Source organism: Lepidothrix coronata, unplaced genomic scaffold (genome assembly GCF_001604755.1).
Source record: "Lepidothrix coronata isolate B3197 unplaced genomic scaffold, Lepidothrix_coronata-1.0 Scaffold124, whole genome shotgun sequence".
Taxonomy (NCBI): domain Eukaryota; kingdom Metazoa; phylum Chordata; class Aves; order Passeriformes; family Pipridae; genus Lepidothrix; species Lepidothrix coronata.
The window spans coordinates 2,171,202-2,190,210 of NW_016690304.1; the positions used below are offsets into that span (position 1 = coordinate 2,171,202).

The following is a 19,009-nucleotide window of genomic DNA, read 5'->3' on the forward strand; positions in this document are numbered from 1 at the left end:
TCAGCCCAATTTGAAGAAAACCACTGTCAGTCAAATTCCCCCTGTGTGAGCACCTGTTCTAAGTTAATGGCAGATGGAGGAGATTCAGGCCCTGTGAGTAAAGATGTTGAAAGGGGAACTGGGCTCACTCCTGTGCTGCTCTCCCTGCTGTTGTTGCTGTATATATATTTATAGACAAATAACCAGAAGTTATCTGATAGGGCAGGTTTACATTTTAAGATGTGGATTCATTGAAAGTAAATAACAGGTGTCTACAAGCTTCAGAGAAAAATCATGCAGAAGTCATCTTTGCAAAGACTTTTGTAAATGTAAAGGCATCAGTTTAAACATTTGGGGAAAATAATTTCATCATTCCTTTCCCAACTGTATTTTTTAAATTCTGTTTTATGAACTATATAGCAATATTAAACAAAACACAATACATTAAATAATTTTTTTCTCACAAACTCAAAGTGTAACCAAAAGCTTCTTTCCCCTCATTCCTGTTCGTGAGGCATTTTAAGACGTTATTTTGGTTGCATTTTGAGACAGAAGTGTCAGAAGAACTAAGTTTGCACAAGTCTCCCAGCCACGTGATAGCAGTGGCTACTGAGTTATAGACCAGAGAGATTACTGTGCCTGTAATAACACCTGGAGGAAAGGAGAATCGGGATAAGGACACCATCCCCTTCAGCACCCAAACAGTGCTGGTGGCCAAATACTGAGGATAACCAGAAGAATTAAGATGTTTGCCACATTTTCCAATCTTTGCCCAGAATTTCAGAGGAAAGATGCAGCTTTCCTTGAACTATTTTTTGTCTAGGAGCTGTTTTACAGCAGGCAAAGCAATAGTGTGGGCTGAGCATTTAGACGGAGATTAAAAAGATTCTCACCACCAAGGACAGGGAAGTTCTCGAGTGCTTTACAGCAGAACATACAGGGTAATTTTAAGGCTCCTTTCAAGCTACAGGTCAGTTACTTAGGGATGTATGATGTATGTTCATCCTGCTGTACAGATCTTGACCCTTCAGGCAAAGATTTCAACTGTTTTCTCATGGGAAAATTTCCATGGACCAGTGACTTCCCACTTCTCTGGGTGAAAACTGGAGGGAACGATCAGTCCTTTGGGCCCTAAAGTGAGGGCTGCTAATCCATTTCCTTCAAGAAAACATCCAGAAGGATTTGTCCTTTTACAAAGATGGAAGAAAAGTACTATTTGAACACTAGGAAGTTGTTACTGAAGGGAATTCTAACACCTACGACAACTTCAGTTAAATTTCAGGATGTAATATCTTGCAGCCTTACCTTAGGTCCTGGGAGGCCCTGAAGACCCTGTATTTGGGATGAAAGACAAGACATGAGTAATGTTTCAGGATGGGCTTTAAACTCCAGGTATCCCAGCTCAGTGTTCAGTACAGAGCTTTCGCTTTCTGAGGGCACAGAGGCCTCTTTATTTGTGTCACGGGCACTTCATGTACTGTTCTCATCTGGTAACGAGAAGGCTCTTGCCAAGCAAATCCTGGCAGGGGGCCAGGTGTGCTATTAAGACCATTTCTGCAGTTGATCCCTTTAATCCCATCATCCCATTTTACTACTGTCTTCCCTTTCATCTGAGACTAACATAACCCCCTCTCTTTGCCCACCCAGCCCACCATAGCTCTGACCTACCCTGGGGGTGGGTTTGGAAGTGATACTTTTCCCATTTCAACATTGCACTGGTTCTGCCTGTTTTCTCCACACAGAATCCCCCCCATTCCCAGTGCCTTGCTCCTGAGGTGAATCACTCAAAACTTACTGGAGGTCCAGGAGGACCTTGGGGTCCGGGGGGGCCAGATATCTAGAAAGAAAACCAGGAGAAGTCACCGTCAATATGCTGCCCTAGGGACAAAGGCAGACAGGGCACAAGGTGCAGCAGATCTCTGCCAGGCTGGGAAACCTGGACTCCCCCTAAGGACTGCATTTGGAAGTACCAGCGATCCAGGACAGAGTGACTGGGAAGCAGCAGCAGGATGCTGGGGAGGGTTATGCAGCAGTTGCAAATATTTAGGAGTAGAGAAAGCAGTGAGGTTTTTGCCAAAGAAATGTCTGCTTTCACTACTCTACCACAGTTCAAGCAAGGAGGCACAGGGTCAAAGAGCAAAAGATAGGGAAGAAGGTGGCTGGCTCCACACATGTCAACAGCCTGTGGGACTCCTTGCTGCAGGGCATTCTAAAACCTAGGGGTGAGTTCTGAGGGGAGAGTGGGCAAATTCAAGAACCCTAAAATCTACTGAAAAAACCCTAAACGTATATGTGTGTGTATATATATATATATGCAAGTATTGCTAGGAAACCCCTATACTGCAAATGCTGAGGAAAATATTTGTTACACTTTCCAAGATCTTCTGTTCTACCCCAGGCATTCCTTATTGACTGCTGGTTGTGAGATAGATTGTTCTTGTGTCAGGGAAAGGAGGGCATCAGGAGCTAGAGGTGGCTGGTGATCCAGTCCCAGGAGATGAGGCCTTGCTGTCCTCAGTGAGGGGGTATCACCAGAGGGTGGGATGTGCCTGTTTCCAGCAGCTCTGCTGACAAATCATCCCTCCCTGGCTGCCCAGATTGCAGAAGAAACATGAGAAAGGTGACCTACCGATTCTCCTGGATTTCCTTTGTCTCCATGTTCCCCAGGCTCACCCTTCTCTCCCTGCACACAACAACAGACCCTGTCACCACTGGCTGTGCTCTGGAGTCTCCCTCCATCAGAAGCCGTTTGTGAACCACCCATGTGCTGGCCAGCAGCAGCTCCTTCAGGGAGGAGTGTGAGCAGACCGTGTATTCCACATTCCCTGCCTGCTGCTGGAGACCAGACGGACATTCTACAACACCTAATTAAGGGCAGGGCTCTGAGTCTCCCGGGATACTCAGCACTTTGGGAAATGAACCCTTGTGTGCTGCTCTGTGCTGTTGTCTCTTTACCAAGCAGGAAAGAGCAGCCTGTCTTTCCCATTCTTACTGTCAATCCTGGAAGTCCAATGGGACCTGGCAATCCTGATGGTCCTGGAATCCCTTGGTCACCTCGTTCGCCTTTCTCTCCAGTGGGGCCATCTAGACCCTATGGATCAAGAAAGATTTGTGGATTTTTTGCAAGACTAAGTCAGGCAGACACACAAGACATCATTGCAGGAGTCAAGACTGGCTCTGGCCATCCCAAGAGCTCCCTGAAAACCCCAGACATCCATCAGGTGCCCAGGGAAATGCTGGGCTTCACTAGTATTGGAAGCGGATGAACAAATGGCTGAACATCCTCCTGCCACTGTGGATGTGCCCGTCCCCAGAGCGGGGATGGGGCACTGCTTTCCTGCCTCCATGTTCTGCTCGTGGTTATGCAGTTTGCTGGAGTCCATGGTAGGAATCACTCCCCAACAGCCAGCTGTTGAGACAGCAGGAGTTTTATCCTAGTGCTCTTATAGAGAGGCAGGAAGTCGTTGTCCTTGAGCAGTGCTGGGGACACAGAAGCTGTGACAGACAAGCTGGGAGCCCGGGCACTGTGCCCCTGTTAGTGGCCAGGATGTCACGGGTTACCCCATGCAGGTGCCCTCCCAGGATGGAGCGTACTGGTGCCTCAGCCTCCTTGCTCAGAGTCAGTGCCAGCAACATGCCAGGCAGCAAGCTGAGGTAGTGACACAGGGCCCAGAGAGCAGGGCAGGCAGCGGGGACAGCACATCTGCCAGATGCCAGGATCTCACTTCTGTAGTGTCACACTTCACACAGCAGCACCCACCTCGGAGGGGCTCGCAGGTGCCCAAGTAGTCCCAGGGCCTTGCCCATAACCTGGGTAGCCACCAGTAGTCTGGGAGGCCTTGGTTTACTCACCGGTGAGCCCGTTTGTCCTGGCTCTCCCTTATCGCCCTTCTCTCCTCTGCCCCCGACATGGCCTGGCTCTCCCTTTATTCCAGGGGGTCCATCCTTTCCTGGCAGTCCGTGAGGGCCAGGGGGGCCCATTTCTCCAGGCTTGCCACGTGGTCCCTAAAATAAATTCACACAACACAAAGTGAAGTTTTTACAGATAACAGAAAGTTTATTCCTGCCTGGCCCAGAGCCTCTCCCAGCGCTCATCCTCTCCCTCATGGATATGCCCTTTGGAGACAGCACAAAGTAGCATTGCCCTGACAAATGTTAGGACACTGATAAACCATTAATGCTCACTTTTGTCAAGCAAAATACTGTTTTCCCCTGTGGGAAAAGCAACTGTGCTCTGTCAGTGACAGAGGTGGAACACACTGACGCCAGGTAAGGCCACTGAAGGGAAGAGCATCATGCCTTACCTTTTCTCCATCATGGCCTGGAGGACCTGGCAAGCCAATTTCACCCTGAAACACAGAATTGTTACTCTGGCAGTTTGAAAGCAGCTGTTGTGACTCATTCATGGTGACAATGAAGGACAGGCATTGCAGAAATGACTGCAGGGACTAGTCACAGGAAAAAAGCATGGAAAAACCTGGGTTTTTTTATTTTTTACAGAAAATAAAGCATGGAAGCCTCTGCTGAAACAATACATTGTGTGACTGCCTGAGCATTTTCCATGTCTTGTTGATCCTGACTGCCAGTTCACAGCCCCAGTACTGTAACACGGTCCCCAACCAACACAATTCCACAGAGTGCAGTTCCCACAAGCTGCTCTCTGAAGGGGAGGGAAAGTAGAAAGGATCCTTCATCTTTCAGATAAGGCATTATCATTGTGGGAAAAGAGATTTTCAGGATATAGTGCATGAGGAGGAGTGGTAGAGGCCAGCAGGACAGTTCAAGAGTGATGGACAGGGAGATAGGAGCACAGGGAAGAGTTGTGGGTGGGAATTCTTCCTGGGGTACTCCTGTGTTTCCTTAAGCTTTGCAAGTGCTGAACTGAGCCAGTACCTTCTGTCCTGGTGGCCCTGGAGGTCCAGCCACACCTGGAAGTCCTGGGGGTCCCTAGATAAAGAAAAAGTTCATTTTCATATTATCAACAGAGCTTTTATTTTTGTGTTTTGAAACCCAAAGGCTCTCCGGAGTTTAAAGGGAAATCACAGGGAATTTTTCAAGGGATTCCTAAAATCATATTTGGCTGGGAAGCTAAGCAGTGGAGAGTCCTCAGAGTTGCTCTTCCCTGCTCCTTCTGAGCACTCCCTGTTCTCAGCAGCATGTATTATGTCTTAAAGCAGAGAGATCAAAGTCCTGATTAGAATTCAAGATCAGAAGGCAAGATGAGCTCTCCCTTCAGCTGTCAGCTGCCCCAGCTTTATCTCCCAAGAGCAAAGGCCAAATGTTTTAGCTGCATCTAAATTGTCAGGCCTTCTGCCTAGGATGGGCATAAGGCTACTCATGCAAAACCCCACAGCAAAGACCAGAACTCACCATCAAGGCCAAAGTTCTTATTTCCTAGGAAAATACAGGAAAAAAAATAAAATTAAAAACTAAAACAGTTATCAGAAAACTAAGCTTTTTCCTGGAGGTAGTTTCTTCTCCACTAATGTAACACTGGCCTAAGTGAGGAAGAAACCTACAGAATTAACAAGAGCAAAAAACCCTCACTCTGAGTCCCACAGAGCTGTTATTCTACAATTTCCCCTTTTCCAAAGTGGAACCCAGGCTAACTCAGAGCTGGGCACAGCCACTCACTCACTGCTCATCCTCAGTGCACACTTCCCAGGAAGCTTTGGTGACCTTCACTCACCACCTATCCCACACCATAGGCCACTCCTGAGGGGATTCACATGACCTCTACACCCACTGGTGTTAATCCATCAGCCTAGCAAGGTGCCCAGGTATTGACAAAAACACTACATGCAGGGAGCTGTGGGATGGAGGGGACTATGGCACACAGTCCAAGTGCTTCCCTTTGCTGCTACTGCTGAGGAAGCAGATCTACCTTGTTCCCAGCTGTCTGCATCCCCTGGAAAATTGTAAAGCATCCAGCAGTCACCTCACAGGACAGGAGGGTAGTTGCTCACCTGGAGAGCTTCACTGATGTTCCCATCATAGTCCATCATTTCATCCTTCCCAGGCTCTCCTTTGGGGCCCTGCAAAGTACCACCTCTTTAGCCAGGGGTTGGGATTGCCCTTCCCTTGGGGTGCTCAGAGCTGTGGTTCACCCTGAAAAAGGGGGCTCAGTTCTTCATTTATTAGATAGCCCAGTTCTTCATTTATTACAGAAAGCTTCTGTAGGGTAGGAAACACTACAGAAGTGCAGCCAGCCCAGCCCAGATCTCCATGCCTTGACCATCAAAGCTGGCAGGTCCGGGAAGAGGTGCAGTTCAAGCCAGAATCCAGGAACTGGATTTTTTGACCAATTGTTGGTCTCGGGCACGCACCAAGCACCCTCCTGCTGCCCTTCTCTCATAGGCCAAGGGTCTGAGTTCAGACTGGGATGCCCAAACCCACCTCCTCCTACAAACGAGCCACCCTGAGATGGCTTGGAAGACTTTTTCCTTCTAATGTGGAGGTGGGAGACGGAGTGGAGAAATAAATGGCCTGTCTCAAACTTAGCCATTGCTCAGCTATGAGCATTTTGGTGACAGGAAGACCCGACCTGGACTGTCAGTATGGCCCCACTATCCTCAGACCCCTCTGAAGGACCCAAACTCCTCATTAGTGAAGGAACACCTACCCTTGGGCCCATGGGTCCCTGGTCTCCTGGTGAACCACGTTCCCCCTGTAACAAGAAGAACATGCTGTTAACAGAGCCTGCCCCTTCACTTGCTCAAACTCCAGGAATCATTCTCTGCTGGTCCTCTGGAACTGTCTGGGCTTAACAGCTTAACTTAAAAATTCTCCTTTTCCAGTAAATTTTGTAAGTGTAGGAACAAACTTGCAGCTACTGAACCTCTGAACCTGGAGCTGGTTTATGCAGAAATTCTGTACCTTTTCTCCCTGTGACCCTACAGCACCGGGCCGGCCAACGTCACCAGCTTCTCCCTGGCAGAAAGAGAAAGGGAAAGGAATGGGTTTGTGTTGTGTGCACCAGGGGTGACTTCACTTTGGCTTTGCATTTCCAGGAGGAAGAACTGCACCAGCCAAGTGCCCCTGCTGTGCCCCCTTCTCCTTGGGAAGCCCAAATCTCCTGCCACGACTTCCCACCAGGAGCCCTTCTGCTCCACCCAGTGCAGAGGGAGTGTTCAGACTGGTTTCTCACAGAGCCTAGAGGGGAGTTACTTGAGCACAAGCAGGGTATTTTCCTTCCAGAAACAGTTCACAAATCACCTTCAGCATTTAGAACAACAGTACTAAATTACACTCTGCAGCACCTGACACCCCTTCAGCAGGTAATCAGAGGTGGGCACAGATGAATGCAACCTTTGCTCCTTTCTACACACCTTGTGCTGGGCACAATCCCTCACAACACACAAGCCCCTGAAGGAAAAAAAAGCACTCACCTTTGGTCCAGGGGGTCCAGGCAGACCTGGAGGGCCAGGTTCTCCTTTAGCTCCCACCAAGGCATTCTCAGCAATTCCCTTCTCTCCCTGTTTGCAAAGAAGAACAAGGCATGTGTCACAGATCAGATTCTCCACCTCTGTAATTTCACTTGCCAAACTGCTGGCTTCAAGAGCCATGGCCCAAGACAAGGTCTATCAGCTGGACTCTTGATAGCCCAGAAAGGCACTGCTCCAGAACCAGGAGCTGGCCAGGAACCAGGTCAGTCCTGCCAGGGGTCCATGTCAAGCCCTGCCAGCAGCCACAGGTATCCTCATCCCTGCGGCCGCTCAGCACTTACTGCCCAGGGCCTGTGCACAGACCTCATCCCTGGCCTCCAGCCTGAACACAACTGTGTTGTACTGTTAGAACTGAGCTGGTAAAACCACCTGAGAGTGGCTTCCTTTGCAATGTCTCTCTCAGGAACTGTAGTCATTAGCCAGTCAGACCTGCACACCACATCCTTTGCACACAGTAGATAAAAAGGCAGCAACAGAAAACCTTTGCCATTACATCACTTCCTGAAATGGCCACTGTCATTCCATGCACTGTCCCCTTGCCCAAAGGAAAAGCACTTTGTGAAAGTCTGATTTGAAAGGTGTGATTTCTATCTAGAAATCTCAGAGCACTGGGAAAAAGCCAGTTTGAAGGCTTAGCTTTAGCTGACCTGACCTGCCCTGGGTCTCTCCAAGCACAAGGCTACTCCTCCAACTCAGAGCACAGCAGTGCAGCTCCCAAAAAGCCCATCTCCTCACTACACAAGGATCTTGGAGCTGGAGGGAGGCTGAAATGCCACGTTACATCTGAGGTCATGCTTTTAACAAGGAGTTACTGGAATGTGGTTCCATGGTCCCATTCCCAGGGCCACAACCTCTCCCCCATGCATGAGTGCATGGAATTCCTCACCAAAAGGCATCCTTTGTGTGCCCCCTCACATCCCTGGGGCATGAACATCCAGCTGAGTGCTGCAGAACACGCTGCCACAGTCACCTAAGAGTGCGAGAGCTGCACCACACAGGAGGGAGGAAGGAAAGGGGAGGAGAGTGGTCCCACCAAAACCAAAATATCAGGGAAGAGACAAACCTTCGGCCCAGGGAGTCCAGGAAGCCCAGGGTCACCAGCTCGTCCCTTCTCGCCCTGTTGGCAAAGCAGACACGGTCAGGGCTGCCTCTGCAGACTCTTCATTCTGGAGGAGCAGCCAAAGGGTGAGCTGTTCCTGGTTTCAAACTCTCCTTCCCCTCCCCAGGCATTTTATTTTAGGGACAGTCAGGACATCCTCCAGCAGTGAATGTTTTCTTCCTTCCTGTTGACTATCTCTACACATCATTGTCATTTCTCTCCAAAGGAAGGTGAGTGGGAAAGGGATCCAGGGTCCCCCCGAGAATCTTCCTTATCGCTCTAGTCTGCTAAACCCATTTCCCTGACAGTTCTTCAGCCCAGGATCTCCCTGTTCTATACTTACAGAGAAGCTGTTGCCCAGGGCAAATTTTATTTGGCACACAGGACTTTCTCCATGCCTTGCTCCTCTTCCCTAACTCCAAATCCCAGTCTCATCGTGCTCTTACAAAAAACAGGCAGTGCAGCGTCTCAGTTGGCAGCCAAGCTCTGCGACACACACTGGTCGTGAAAAGCAGCGAAGACAAGAGCGGCAAAAGTGGCTAAGACAGCAGCTGATGGTGTAAGATGATGCCTGGAGAGCAAGGGCTGCAGGCTGGGCCATGTGAGGCACCACAGAGGATGCCACGGGCAGTGAACAATGGAGGGCACCCAGCACTCCCTTGGTGAAGTGGCTTTGCTTAGTTCACCATGACAGCTGGGCCATATTTTCAATATTGGAACTCAATTAGTGGTCTTTATGCTGAAGTTAAGTTCTATTCAGCCCCATTCCATCCAGCTGCTAAATCCATGGTTTCCAGGCACAGTGTCCTGTTTGGGAGTGCGAATTTTGCCAGGACAGAGAGAGATATCGGAAGTTTCTGTTACCCTGAAAAGATGTTTCAAATGCATCACCAGGGAAAGGTGTGTTCTTACCTTCAACCCTCACACCTCCAAGACTCAGCAACTTGTACAGATTACACAGAACAATTCAAACCCTCTTTCCCCCCACACGTTGCCCAGCTCTCTCCACAATGGCTCCTGGAGCCCTGTCTCTGCCTGCAGAGGCTGGTGCTGCTTATCAGAACTCAAGGGCACCCATCTGACATGCAGGGGACTCAGTGAGACTCCTAGAGCATCAATGCTGCAGGAACAGACATGCACTGGTGGCTCCGTGGAAAATAATTAACTAGCAGCAATCTTTTTTTCAGACAATCCTAGGGGTCCCAGTGACCCCTTTCTCCAAGGTAATTTGGCCTCCAGCCACCTGTAAGACCCCCACAGCTTTCCTCCTCTGCTGGAGCATGCACATTGCTGCCATAAATTAATGCTTCTATCCCTGGAAAGAGAGAAAACATCTGCAGAACCCAAGGAAAAGGCTGGGCATTTGGGGTTTTTGTAGAGATATAATGGCTAATCCTGTTCCAGGCCTCTGTGAATCCCCAATTCTGCCTCAGTATCCCACTTTTCATTCAAGGACTAATTTGGAATACACATGTCCATAAGGGCTACTGAAAACATCCTGTGCTGCCAGAACTAAGGTGCAAAGCAGCAGATTTCTTGAGGAGGGAGGTCAGATTACTGAATCCCTCTGTAGGGTGTTATTTCTGGAGTCAAAAAGAGGCGGCACTGTCCTTAATCATTCCCAGGACAAGACTACATCCCAGGCATCTCATGCTGCCCTGCCTGCCACCAGCCCCCCACTCCTGCAAGCGGGAACATGCAAACACACTTCACCAAGGGGGCAAGAGCCAGCAAAGGACACATAATCCCCTGCAAGCACAATAATTCAACACGCAGCAGGCTCCCGCCAGCTCCCGCTCGCAGGGAACACAGCACGGCACTGCCAGGACACCCAGCCCAAACACACAATGTCCTACCCGCTGCCCCCTCTTCCCTGGCAAACCTGGGGGGCCCATCCTCCCTGGGACTCCAGGATCTCCCTTTGTGGGGAAGAAAAGAGACAGAGAATGTGTCTGTTATGTGGCTGTCACACTCTATAACACAACCCAGCCAACCTCAAACCAGAGGGGCCAGCTGCTCCCAAGCCAAAGTGGCTGCTTAGGGGTGGAGAGCTCATGGATGGGGTACTTCTGTACTGTACCTGCCCTGGGAACTCAAACCAGGTCAGGCTACACTGAGAACATGGGTAGACACTGCACAGCAGAACAGCCCCCTTCAGGGACAGGGGAAGGCTGCTGGTGGGATCAGAAGCCTGGGAGGCAGAAGGGGATGGGGAAGGGACAGAGGGAACATATTCACTAAGCAAAGCATGCTGTGCATGTTTTGTGGAGCAGGGAGGAGAGGAGGAAGGCAGCTGGAGGAGGGTATTCCCATCCACACAGACAGAAGTAGGAGGGAGGGAATGCTTGCAATACAGTCCCTCTCTCACTTGGTATCCCTGTATCCTATTACCATTTTGCTTACACCAGCAGGTGCCATTTGGGCCTGGATTTGGGCACTGGGAAGTACAGAGCCATCCCTCAGCTGCTCCAGGAGGGGAAAAAAAAAAAAAGAAGATACACAAACCAACTAGAAGTGCAGGCTCACAGTAAAGCCTTCTGAGAGTACCTTTTCTCCTGGAGTCCCAGGCTCGCCCTGGTGAGGAAGAGACAGGAAAATAAAGTGAAAAACCAGAGGAGAGAGTACAAATCCTCCTAGAGCTATCAGAGTAGAGAAAAGAACCTTCATCTGTGGGGCCTTTGGGCTTGTAAATAAGGGCATAAGAATGCTTTAGGTGCAGACTTTTGTGCCTGGAGTTTGTTTTATCTTCATTGGCCAGTGTCCAGGCTGCTGTAAGAAACCAGCAAACCTGAGAGTAATGGCTTCTACAAAACTGAGTAATCATCTTGCAGTACTTCAAGAGGCTTACCAGGTACCAGGGAGCATAGTAAGATAAGACTCATCTCCTGGAATTTGCCTGCTCCCAGCTGTGCGTGCAGAGGGGCAGAGCAAGGCTGCGGGTGCAGCTGGGGCTGAGGGAGGCTGTGATGATCCGAGTTCACCAATCTCTGCGAGAGCGGTGCCGGGTAGCAGGGCTGCTGCTGGAGACAGGTCCAGTACCTCTGCCAAAGGCATGGCAGTTCTGATATTTCCCTTTAGTGGGAGCTGTCCGACCATTTTCCAGCGCCTTGCGCTCTCCCAGCCCCAGCCCGTGCCCTACTCAAGGCACTGCAGTGTAAAACTGACCTTCATCCCTGCAGCGGCCATCCCAGGAGCGCCCTGGCAGAGAGAGGAAAGACAGGAACACCTTGTTTGAAAATTAATCAGACACAAAATTTTAAAAAGCAAAACAGCATCAGTCAGGTGGAACTAAAAAGGCAAAAATCCACATCTTTTCCTTTCCACAACTCAGAAGTAATGCTGTAACACCACACAGCACACACTCTCCTTCCCTGCGCAGGTCATTAACCTATGGCAGTGGCTCTGCATTCCAGAAAGCTCCTCCAAAGCACAACCCAGTCAAGACAACCAGATTTCCACCCCCCATCCTGGTTTTAGTCTTGCAAATGAAGCAAAGGCCAACAAGATGAACAGTGTCAAATAACTGAGGAATGCAAAGACAGACCAAGGACCAAACCCCCAGTTCAGTGCTTGAGCCCAGATACATCAGCTCGAGCATCTCGAGAAAGGCCAGCTCGTACCCCAGAGCCTTGGCCTTGCTATTTCCCATCATTCTGTTTTTATCACAGAAGACAAACCCTGCAGTAAAACATTTTCAGGAGAGCTCTGAAGCCACACATCTGCCATTCAGGTGTCATTCTGCAGCGCAGAGCGAGGCACCCCCACAGGACAGCGGGGTCCAGCCTGCCCTGCCATCCCAGACAGGAGCCTCGGAGCCCCCGGCAGCTGCTCCCATAGGCACTGCCACATCGCCCTCAACAGCACTAATGCAAAAAGCAGGTCTCCCTATCAACCCTCTGCTCTGAAATCTCTGAATGCCCTGTATTAGTAGTAGTTAGGTCCTGGCAAAAAGGTCAAGTTACAAAAACAAATATGAGGGTCAACTAGGGAGAGGGCAGGGAGTGAAGTGGTGTTAGAAGTTAGGAAACATGAGGGGTTGGGATGTAGCACAAGGCAGAGAGGAGGACTGGGAGCCAAGTTGAAAGTGAAAAGAGCTTGGAAAAGTTCAAACAAGGAGGAGTGGGGAGCCAGAGAGCAGCAGGATCATACCTCTCAGCTTTCTGAAACAGAAATCGGGGACAAAAGCTAAAAAACACAAGGACAGAAGATGGAGATCAGGGATTCTATGCAATAAATGGGGGGAAAAAGCATTCCAGATTGTCTCAGGGTCAGTAGGTTTCAGTGAATACAGGCTAGAGCCATGAAAAGGGATAACATGCAGCAAGCAGCTTTGGGTTAGGCTTTTGCAGTGCAGGTGGGATGCCTGTTCCTCACTCTTTGGCCTTCAGATGGCAGTGAGTGTGGATGAGGTTATTCTCCAGTACTTATCCTTAAACTGCAAGGCACAGACATGCAGGGTTGCTCACACACTGACCCTGATTCACCACTGCATTAGTCTGGGTTGGCCCTGCTGATCCCACATTTGCTGCGGTCACCTGGGACCCCCAATTTACAAAACACCAATTCCCTACTGGCACTGGCCGCTCTCACTGGCGTAAAGCATTAAGATCCTGATGCTGCAAGTCATCCTTGGACTGGGCATGCCATTTGCTTGCTAAAACACTTCTTCCCCCACCATCCCCTGCATAAATTAGGCCCTATGTTTTGCAATTTAGAAGCAGAAATAATTCAGCTGAGGACAGTCACTAACTAACGGACACACACACAACTCCAGGCGATGCTTGTGCATCAGGGACAGGCGAGTGCTATGGGTGAGATCAGGCAGACAAGCATCACTCCTCTGGTTACAAGGTACCTTAGAGCCATGTCTTCCTGGCAGCCCTGGCATGCCTCTCTCCCCCTGGAAGCAGAGCAAGACACACAGAGAAAGAGAGCAGGAGACAGGAGATGAGTCCTCTCAGGGCTCCGTGCAGAGTGCCCAGGGCACAGGTGATGAGAAACCCTCCTGGGTGAGATGAGACATGGCCCGTTCTCCCCACCTGACTCTCACCCAACCGACTGTCCTAACCAGAGACCTTTCCCTTCAGTGGCACCTCTCAAGCCTGTTGCTTATAGCATGACCAACCCCACTAGAGTGCCACAGTCTCTGTATCCTGCTGCCACATGGCATGGCATGCTGCAGGGGCACAGGGAGTCAGTCTGCAGTGACTACAGGATAAACAAACTTATCTGGAGAAGCAGAGAATCCAAGGCTTGCCTTCGTATTGTTAACCTGAATTTTGTCTGGTGATAACTGGAAAATAAAACCTCTTCAGGCAATCTGCATGCTGTTGTTGTTTTGTTCTGGGTGTTTAGTCCTTGCTTGGAAAGACTATTCAGCAGGGATATATGTGTATGCTTTTTTTAAAAAGCACTGTTTGTAATTGTGCCATCCTGTGAACTATATTTTGTAAAATACCTTCTAATACCATAATACACATAATCGAGGCAGTGTGAGCACCTCCTGGCCTGTACAACATACTTAACTACCCTATTTTCAGCTGTAAAGCAATAATTATGAATGCTTTGTAATGGAAAATGGGGACCACTCTCTCACTCTCCTTCCCAATTATTCTCCCTGGTTTTTTTAAGTGAGATCAAGCAAAGAAGACCAATGCTTTCTGCTGGGAGGCACCCATGCTGTTTGCAGAGACCATTCCCACAGGGCAGCCCTGGCTGTGACAGTAATTGCTCATCCCAGAGACTTTCCTGGAAGCACTGCCTGCCTGAAGAGATGCTTAATTATTTAGCTCTGCGCAAGCAAAGCCCCCTCAGCGAGAGGCAGCAGGGTAACCCCCCACAGGGGGCAAGTTACAGAGCAACCACCCCACCCTGTGTTTTCTGAAGACGGCCTCAGCCCGCTGGCACTGCCCCGGCACCGGCAGGATCACACAGGCACTAGAGCTAATTAGAGAGTGGGAGCAGCAAACGTGACACTGCACCACTGAAGAGCAGAATGGAATCCCAGAGCCAGAGAAAAACATCTCCAAAACATCTTTAAACCCTTATGTGTTTGAAAGCCATTGTAGCGCAGCGAGCACCCGCTGGGCTGATCCCTCTGTGATCCCCCGGTGCCCTCCGAGCTGCACAGGGCGCTGTAGCCAGACAGCAGCAGCCCATCAAAAGCAGGACTGGAACGGTGCAGCCAAGCCAAGAGCTCAGAAACGTCACCAAAGGTGAGTACAAAAGGCAAAACACCCACCACAAGTCCCCAGTGGGCTCCAGGAAGGCAATCAGCAGCATCTGCCAGCTCTCGCAAGCTTCACGCCGATTTAGAAAACACCTCCCCCGTGTCTCCCGAAAAGTTAGGCTACACCTCTCCCCTCACACTCGCTTACCCTCCACCTGGTGTGAGCAGCTTTATCCCCACGGGGTGCCAGTGAAGCCCCAGGCTGATTAGCTCGTTAGCTCCCAATTAAAGCAGACACCCTTCCTTATTGCTCCGTGAGGGGAGAGGCAGATTATGAGGGGGTTATATAGCAAGGCTGTGGGGACTTTATTTATTGCTCCTTCCTCAGAGCATGACAAAAAGCCTCATCCTACAGACCTTTCAGAAAAAAGAAAACATCAGTGAAGCTGAATGTGACAGGCTGGAGGCAGTGAGTCCAATGCTCATTCAAGAGGCCCAGGTGATCACAATCACTGGCTAATGACCTTTATGGAACACAGATTTAGGTCCTTACATGATCAAAGTACGAGGCCACAGAGAGAGAATCTAAGCTGTGCTGCATCTGTCACTGGGTGGGGAGAGGTGGTTAAATTAGCACCGGGTCTGTGTTATACTAGCAAACCTCTTCAGGCCTGAGATGGTCTTCACTGCCAGCCAAAGCAGTGATATCCCATGCAAAATTGGTCATGACAGCTAAACCATGAATAATAGTGTTTGTCCAGGGCTCCTCAAAGCTAAGAGAAGCTAGAATCTAGCCCAGATAATTGGATCCAACATTGGAAGCATTAAAAGTCTTCCAGAATCTAAATCAATCCTCTTAGGTGGGAGACAACAGAAAGAAGCAATTTCCAAAGACAACAAATGCACGTGCTGTCGGACGCTCAAGAGCTGCTACTGGGTGAGGTCTGGCTGCTGATTTAAGGGTACCTCTGCACTTCCCTTTCAACTCCTGTGAGCAAAAAGAAAGGAAGTTGAGAGAAAAGTGATCCTGACAATACCAAATTAAAGTCTGTGTGTGAAAGAAGACGCCACTTTGGGTCTGGGGAGGTGCCCCTTTGGAGCAGCAATTTAGTATCACAAAAAAGTGTCTCCGGTTTCATCTCTGCTCTTTGTGACATGGGATGAATAAGTAGCCAAGTAGGAAGAGTGTGTCTCCAGCATGACCCTGAGTGAGGGAAGGCTCTTGCCTGTGGATGGCCCTGAGACATCACTGTAATACCTGGAGACTTCCCTTTGCTAGAGATCTAGTGAAGGGCTGGTTAGATGTGCACAAGCAGAGCAGATGTCTGCTGGCAGTGAAACATGGCAGTATAAGCAGGGGTGAAACACGACTTCCCCTTCCAGCCTTTCCTTCCCCCCAGGCTACACTCAATGACTTCAGTCCTCTAGTTCTGCTTAACAGGAGAGATGAAAACAAACTCTGAGCCCCAAAACATCAGTTCTGGGTGCAATTCCAGCTTTATTCACACTGGCACAAACAGGAGCGATGCCTTTGTGCTTGATGGAATTACACTGATGTGGAGATGGACACAGGGAACCTTTGGACTGTACATGCATCTCAGTATTTCTGAGGAGGTATAGTTTTCTTGTAGGAAGACAATTGCTGTTGTTCTATTCAACTATGGACCCAGATCCTGCATTCCCTAAGAACATTTCTTTAAACTCCACGTTACACATCCCTGGTAACCTCTGAAGGGGCCTTTTCTCCCTTCAAACAATAATCCACCCAGATGGAAAAGATATAGAAAGTGTATGTGCTGCACGATAAATGAGCCGCATGCCACGCACTAAATACTTGAAATGTACGTGTCACAGCTAATGCTTTTCCAAGTATTACAGGACCGGTCTTTCCTCGTGATGTTTAAGATGTATGGAATGACACAGTGTGCTCTGACTGCCATGAACACTAGCCAATGTTGTAATGTTTTAAGCACAGCCTACATTGAGTAATATACTTTAAATATATGGGTACAGTAAATTTCAGTCAAATAGATAACATCTGGGCACAGACCATATGAGCCCGTAAAAAGTGTCCAGAAACAGACAGAAATGCCTGGTGCCAAACCTCAGCCTGAGTTGCAGAGTTTGAGCGGATTTGATGCGTCAGCTAACCAGATTTTATGAGGAAACCCCAACCTAGCCCATCAAATAGAGAGATGTAACAAATCACTAGCAAGCTTCATAGTCAGAGAAATGCCTTTGGTAAGAATCGAATTCCACCGAACGGATAAAGGCTGCTTTTATTGCCTGAGCTCAGAGTGCCTGTCTGTGGTTAATCAGAGCACAGATGTGCACTCCATTAAATACCCCACAGAGCTGCCTCGAACCCAACTTCCCCTTGCAATCCATCAGCCCAAGGAGCAGTATCTATCTCCCAGGTGATCTACCGCACCTTAGAGAAACATATTCCTCATGCCTACCTTTATGCCAGCGTCCCCTTTTTCACCCTGCCCAGCAAAGGAGAGAGAAGGGGGGGGAACAGAGAGAGGGACAGTGAACATAAAGAGTAATTGTGCAAGCAATCATAACAGTGAGGGACAGAGAGAAAGCAGCCAAAAGAGGGGTGTGATAATGCAACCCCAGGCCTCTGGTTCTCCTGACAGCAACACGGTCCCAGCCCAAGCACTGGCTGCAGCCCACCCCTCCCAGGGAATGCAAGGCAGTTTAGGTTTCTGGAGTAGATGCTGGAGGTCACCCACACTAATGTTCTTCCACATGATTTGGGTGTAGAAACCGTCAAAATGTTTCATGGCCCATTCCCTCAACCCTGGTGCAAAAGCCTCTAAAGGCTGGGTCAGTTTTATTCTATAATGAAGCCCTGTGCAGGTACTGGTTCAGATAGCATGAAATCACCTTGGCCAACAATTGCCCAGGGTCCCCACTCAGGAGCAAGTGTTCCTGGTTACATGGCTCATTACGGGCTCTAGAGAACTGCCTCCAGTCCCCAGCCTTTGACATCCTTTAGTGTGTCTCTAGCCTTGTGGGCCAGTTATCTGCCCTTGGGAGATGCCCCCACTGACTTGAGTTTAAGGGTTACCTTGGGGCCAGAGGCTCCAGGGAGGCCACGGGCACCGGGCAGGCCTGACTCGCCCACCTCACCCTGAGGAAGAGAAGAAAATGGAGGAAGGAGCAAACACAGCAGCAAGAAAAGGAACTGTGGGTTGCCAGGAAGATCAGCAGAGGTGTGAGAGGGATGTCCCACACTGAGGTGCCTCCCACACACCAACCTACCACCTGAGTCTCTCTAGGAGAGGAGCGCCATTCTGCATCACAAAAGATGTGTGTGAAATGTCGGGAAGGGAGTGGTCCCATATCCTGTATTATATCTGAGTTAACAATTTTCCCCTACATTTTGCTTTCTTTTCCCTTTTCTTAGGATTTTCTCCCCTACTTTCATCTATTCCTTCCACCTTTCCCAGAGAAAGGTCACAACCTTGGGCTCATTCCTCCAAGATCAGTGCAGGCTCTTTGCTCGGAAGTAAATTAGCCAGACAAGTGGTTTTGTGTAAGAGGAGCTGGTAGCAGAGGCCCTCGCTGTGAGGTCGCTGCCGGGACCGCCCGCCCAGCGCACACAGAACAGGATGGGCTCCTAATGGAAAATCCAACAGTTCACCGGGAGAAGGGGCAATAAATTGTGTCTGTCTGCAGAAGTGGGCTGTGGTCTGCAGGGGCTATAATTTCCACTTCCTGACATAACAAAAACTTCTCAGTTTATACAGATCTAATTAAAAAGCTCTCAGGTCTTGCCATTTTACTCGCAGAGCACCCATAAAGCAAGGTGGAGATAACAGGGGACACAGGACTCCTGCCTGCTGGGAACATTCACCTTCCCCTTCTCCAGCTAAAATCTCTTTATTCTCTCTCTCCCCTTTGATCTTCCTTGTGTCTTTCCCCTGTCTCTCTTTCTGTCTCTTCATTACACCCTCCGGCCTTGACAACCCTGCTGCTGATCAGCTGCTGCTGAAGGCATTCGGACATTGCCAGCTTCTGCCTCTTAACCTGGAGGAGGTTAAGGACTCTTTCCTGTATTCCAGAGAGCAGTACACGGCCAGGGATTTGGCCCTTTCCAGCCTCCTGTTCAGGTCTGGATAAACAAGACCTGCATTTCAGCCTGGAAGTGGGTGTAGAGGGGCACACACACGGGGAGTCTGTTTCATAGCTGCTGGAGAGTTAAAGACACCTCTGGGCCCAGGCTCTCCTGATGTGGGTGACAGGAAGAGATCTGTGGGCCTGCCAGAGCCCCATGTCCAGTGGGAGCAGAGCTCCACAGAGGGCTCC

The 19,009-nt window shown here is 49.6% G+C and overlaps 1 protein-coding gene across 17 annotated transcripts in view; it reads right to left on the reverse strand.

Annotated features, from left to right (window-relative positions):
* The window catches only part of COL13A1 (collagen type XIII alpha 1 chain), a 94,373-nt gene that overhangs the window by 21,982 nt on the left and 53,382 nt on the right, over positions 1-19,009 (reverse strand). For 6 of the 17 annotated variants that reach the window (XM_017826082.1, XM_017826084.1, XM_017826078.1 and 3 more), the window contains 19 exons: positions 17,769-17,831; positions 17,152-17,178; positions 13,379-13,423; positions 11,689-11,721; positions 11,071-11,097; positions 10,380-10,442; positions 8,488-8,541; positions 7,368-7,454; positions 6,856-6,909; positions 6,602-6,646; positions 5,946-6,014; positions 5,350-5,373; positions 4,873-4,926; positions 4,284-4,328; positions 3,832-3,984; positions 2,972-3,070; positions 2,609-2,662; positions 1,775-1,816; positions 1,285-1,311 (listed from right to left, as the gene is read on the reverse strand). In XM_017826082.1, coding sequence (XP_017681571.1) covers positions 1,285-1,311; positions 1,775-1,816; positions 2,609-2,662; positions 2,972-3,070; positions 3,832-3,984; positions 4,284-4,328; positions 4,873-4,926; positions 5,350-5,373; positions 5,946-6,014; positions 6,602-6,646; positions 6,856-6,909; positions 7,368-7,454; positions 8,488-8,541; positions 10,380-10,442; positions 11,071-11,097; positions 11,689-11,721; positions 13,379-13,423; positions 17,152-17,178; positions 17,769-17,831 — 1,065 coding nt within the window. The remainder of the gene's footprint in view (positions 1-1,284; positions 1,312-1,774; positions 1,817-2,608; positions 2,663-2,971; positions 3,071-3,831; positions 3,985-4,283; positions 4,329-4,872; positions 4,927-5,349; positions 5,374-5,945; positions 6,015-6,601; positions 6,647-6,855; positions 6,910-7,367; positions 7,455-8,487; positions 8,542-10,379; positions 10,443-11,070; positions 11,098-11,688; positions 11,722-13,378; positions 13,424-17,151; positions 17,179-17,768; positions 17,832-19,009) is intronic. The other 11 variants (XM_017826090.1, XM_017826091.1, XM_017826085.1 and 8 more) reach the window with 10 other exon arrangements.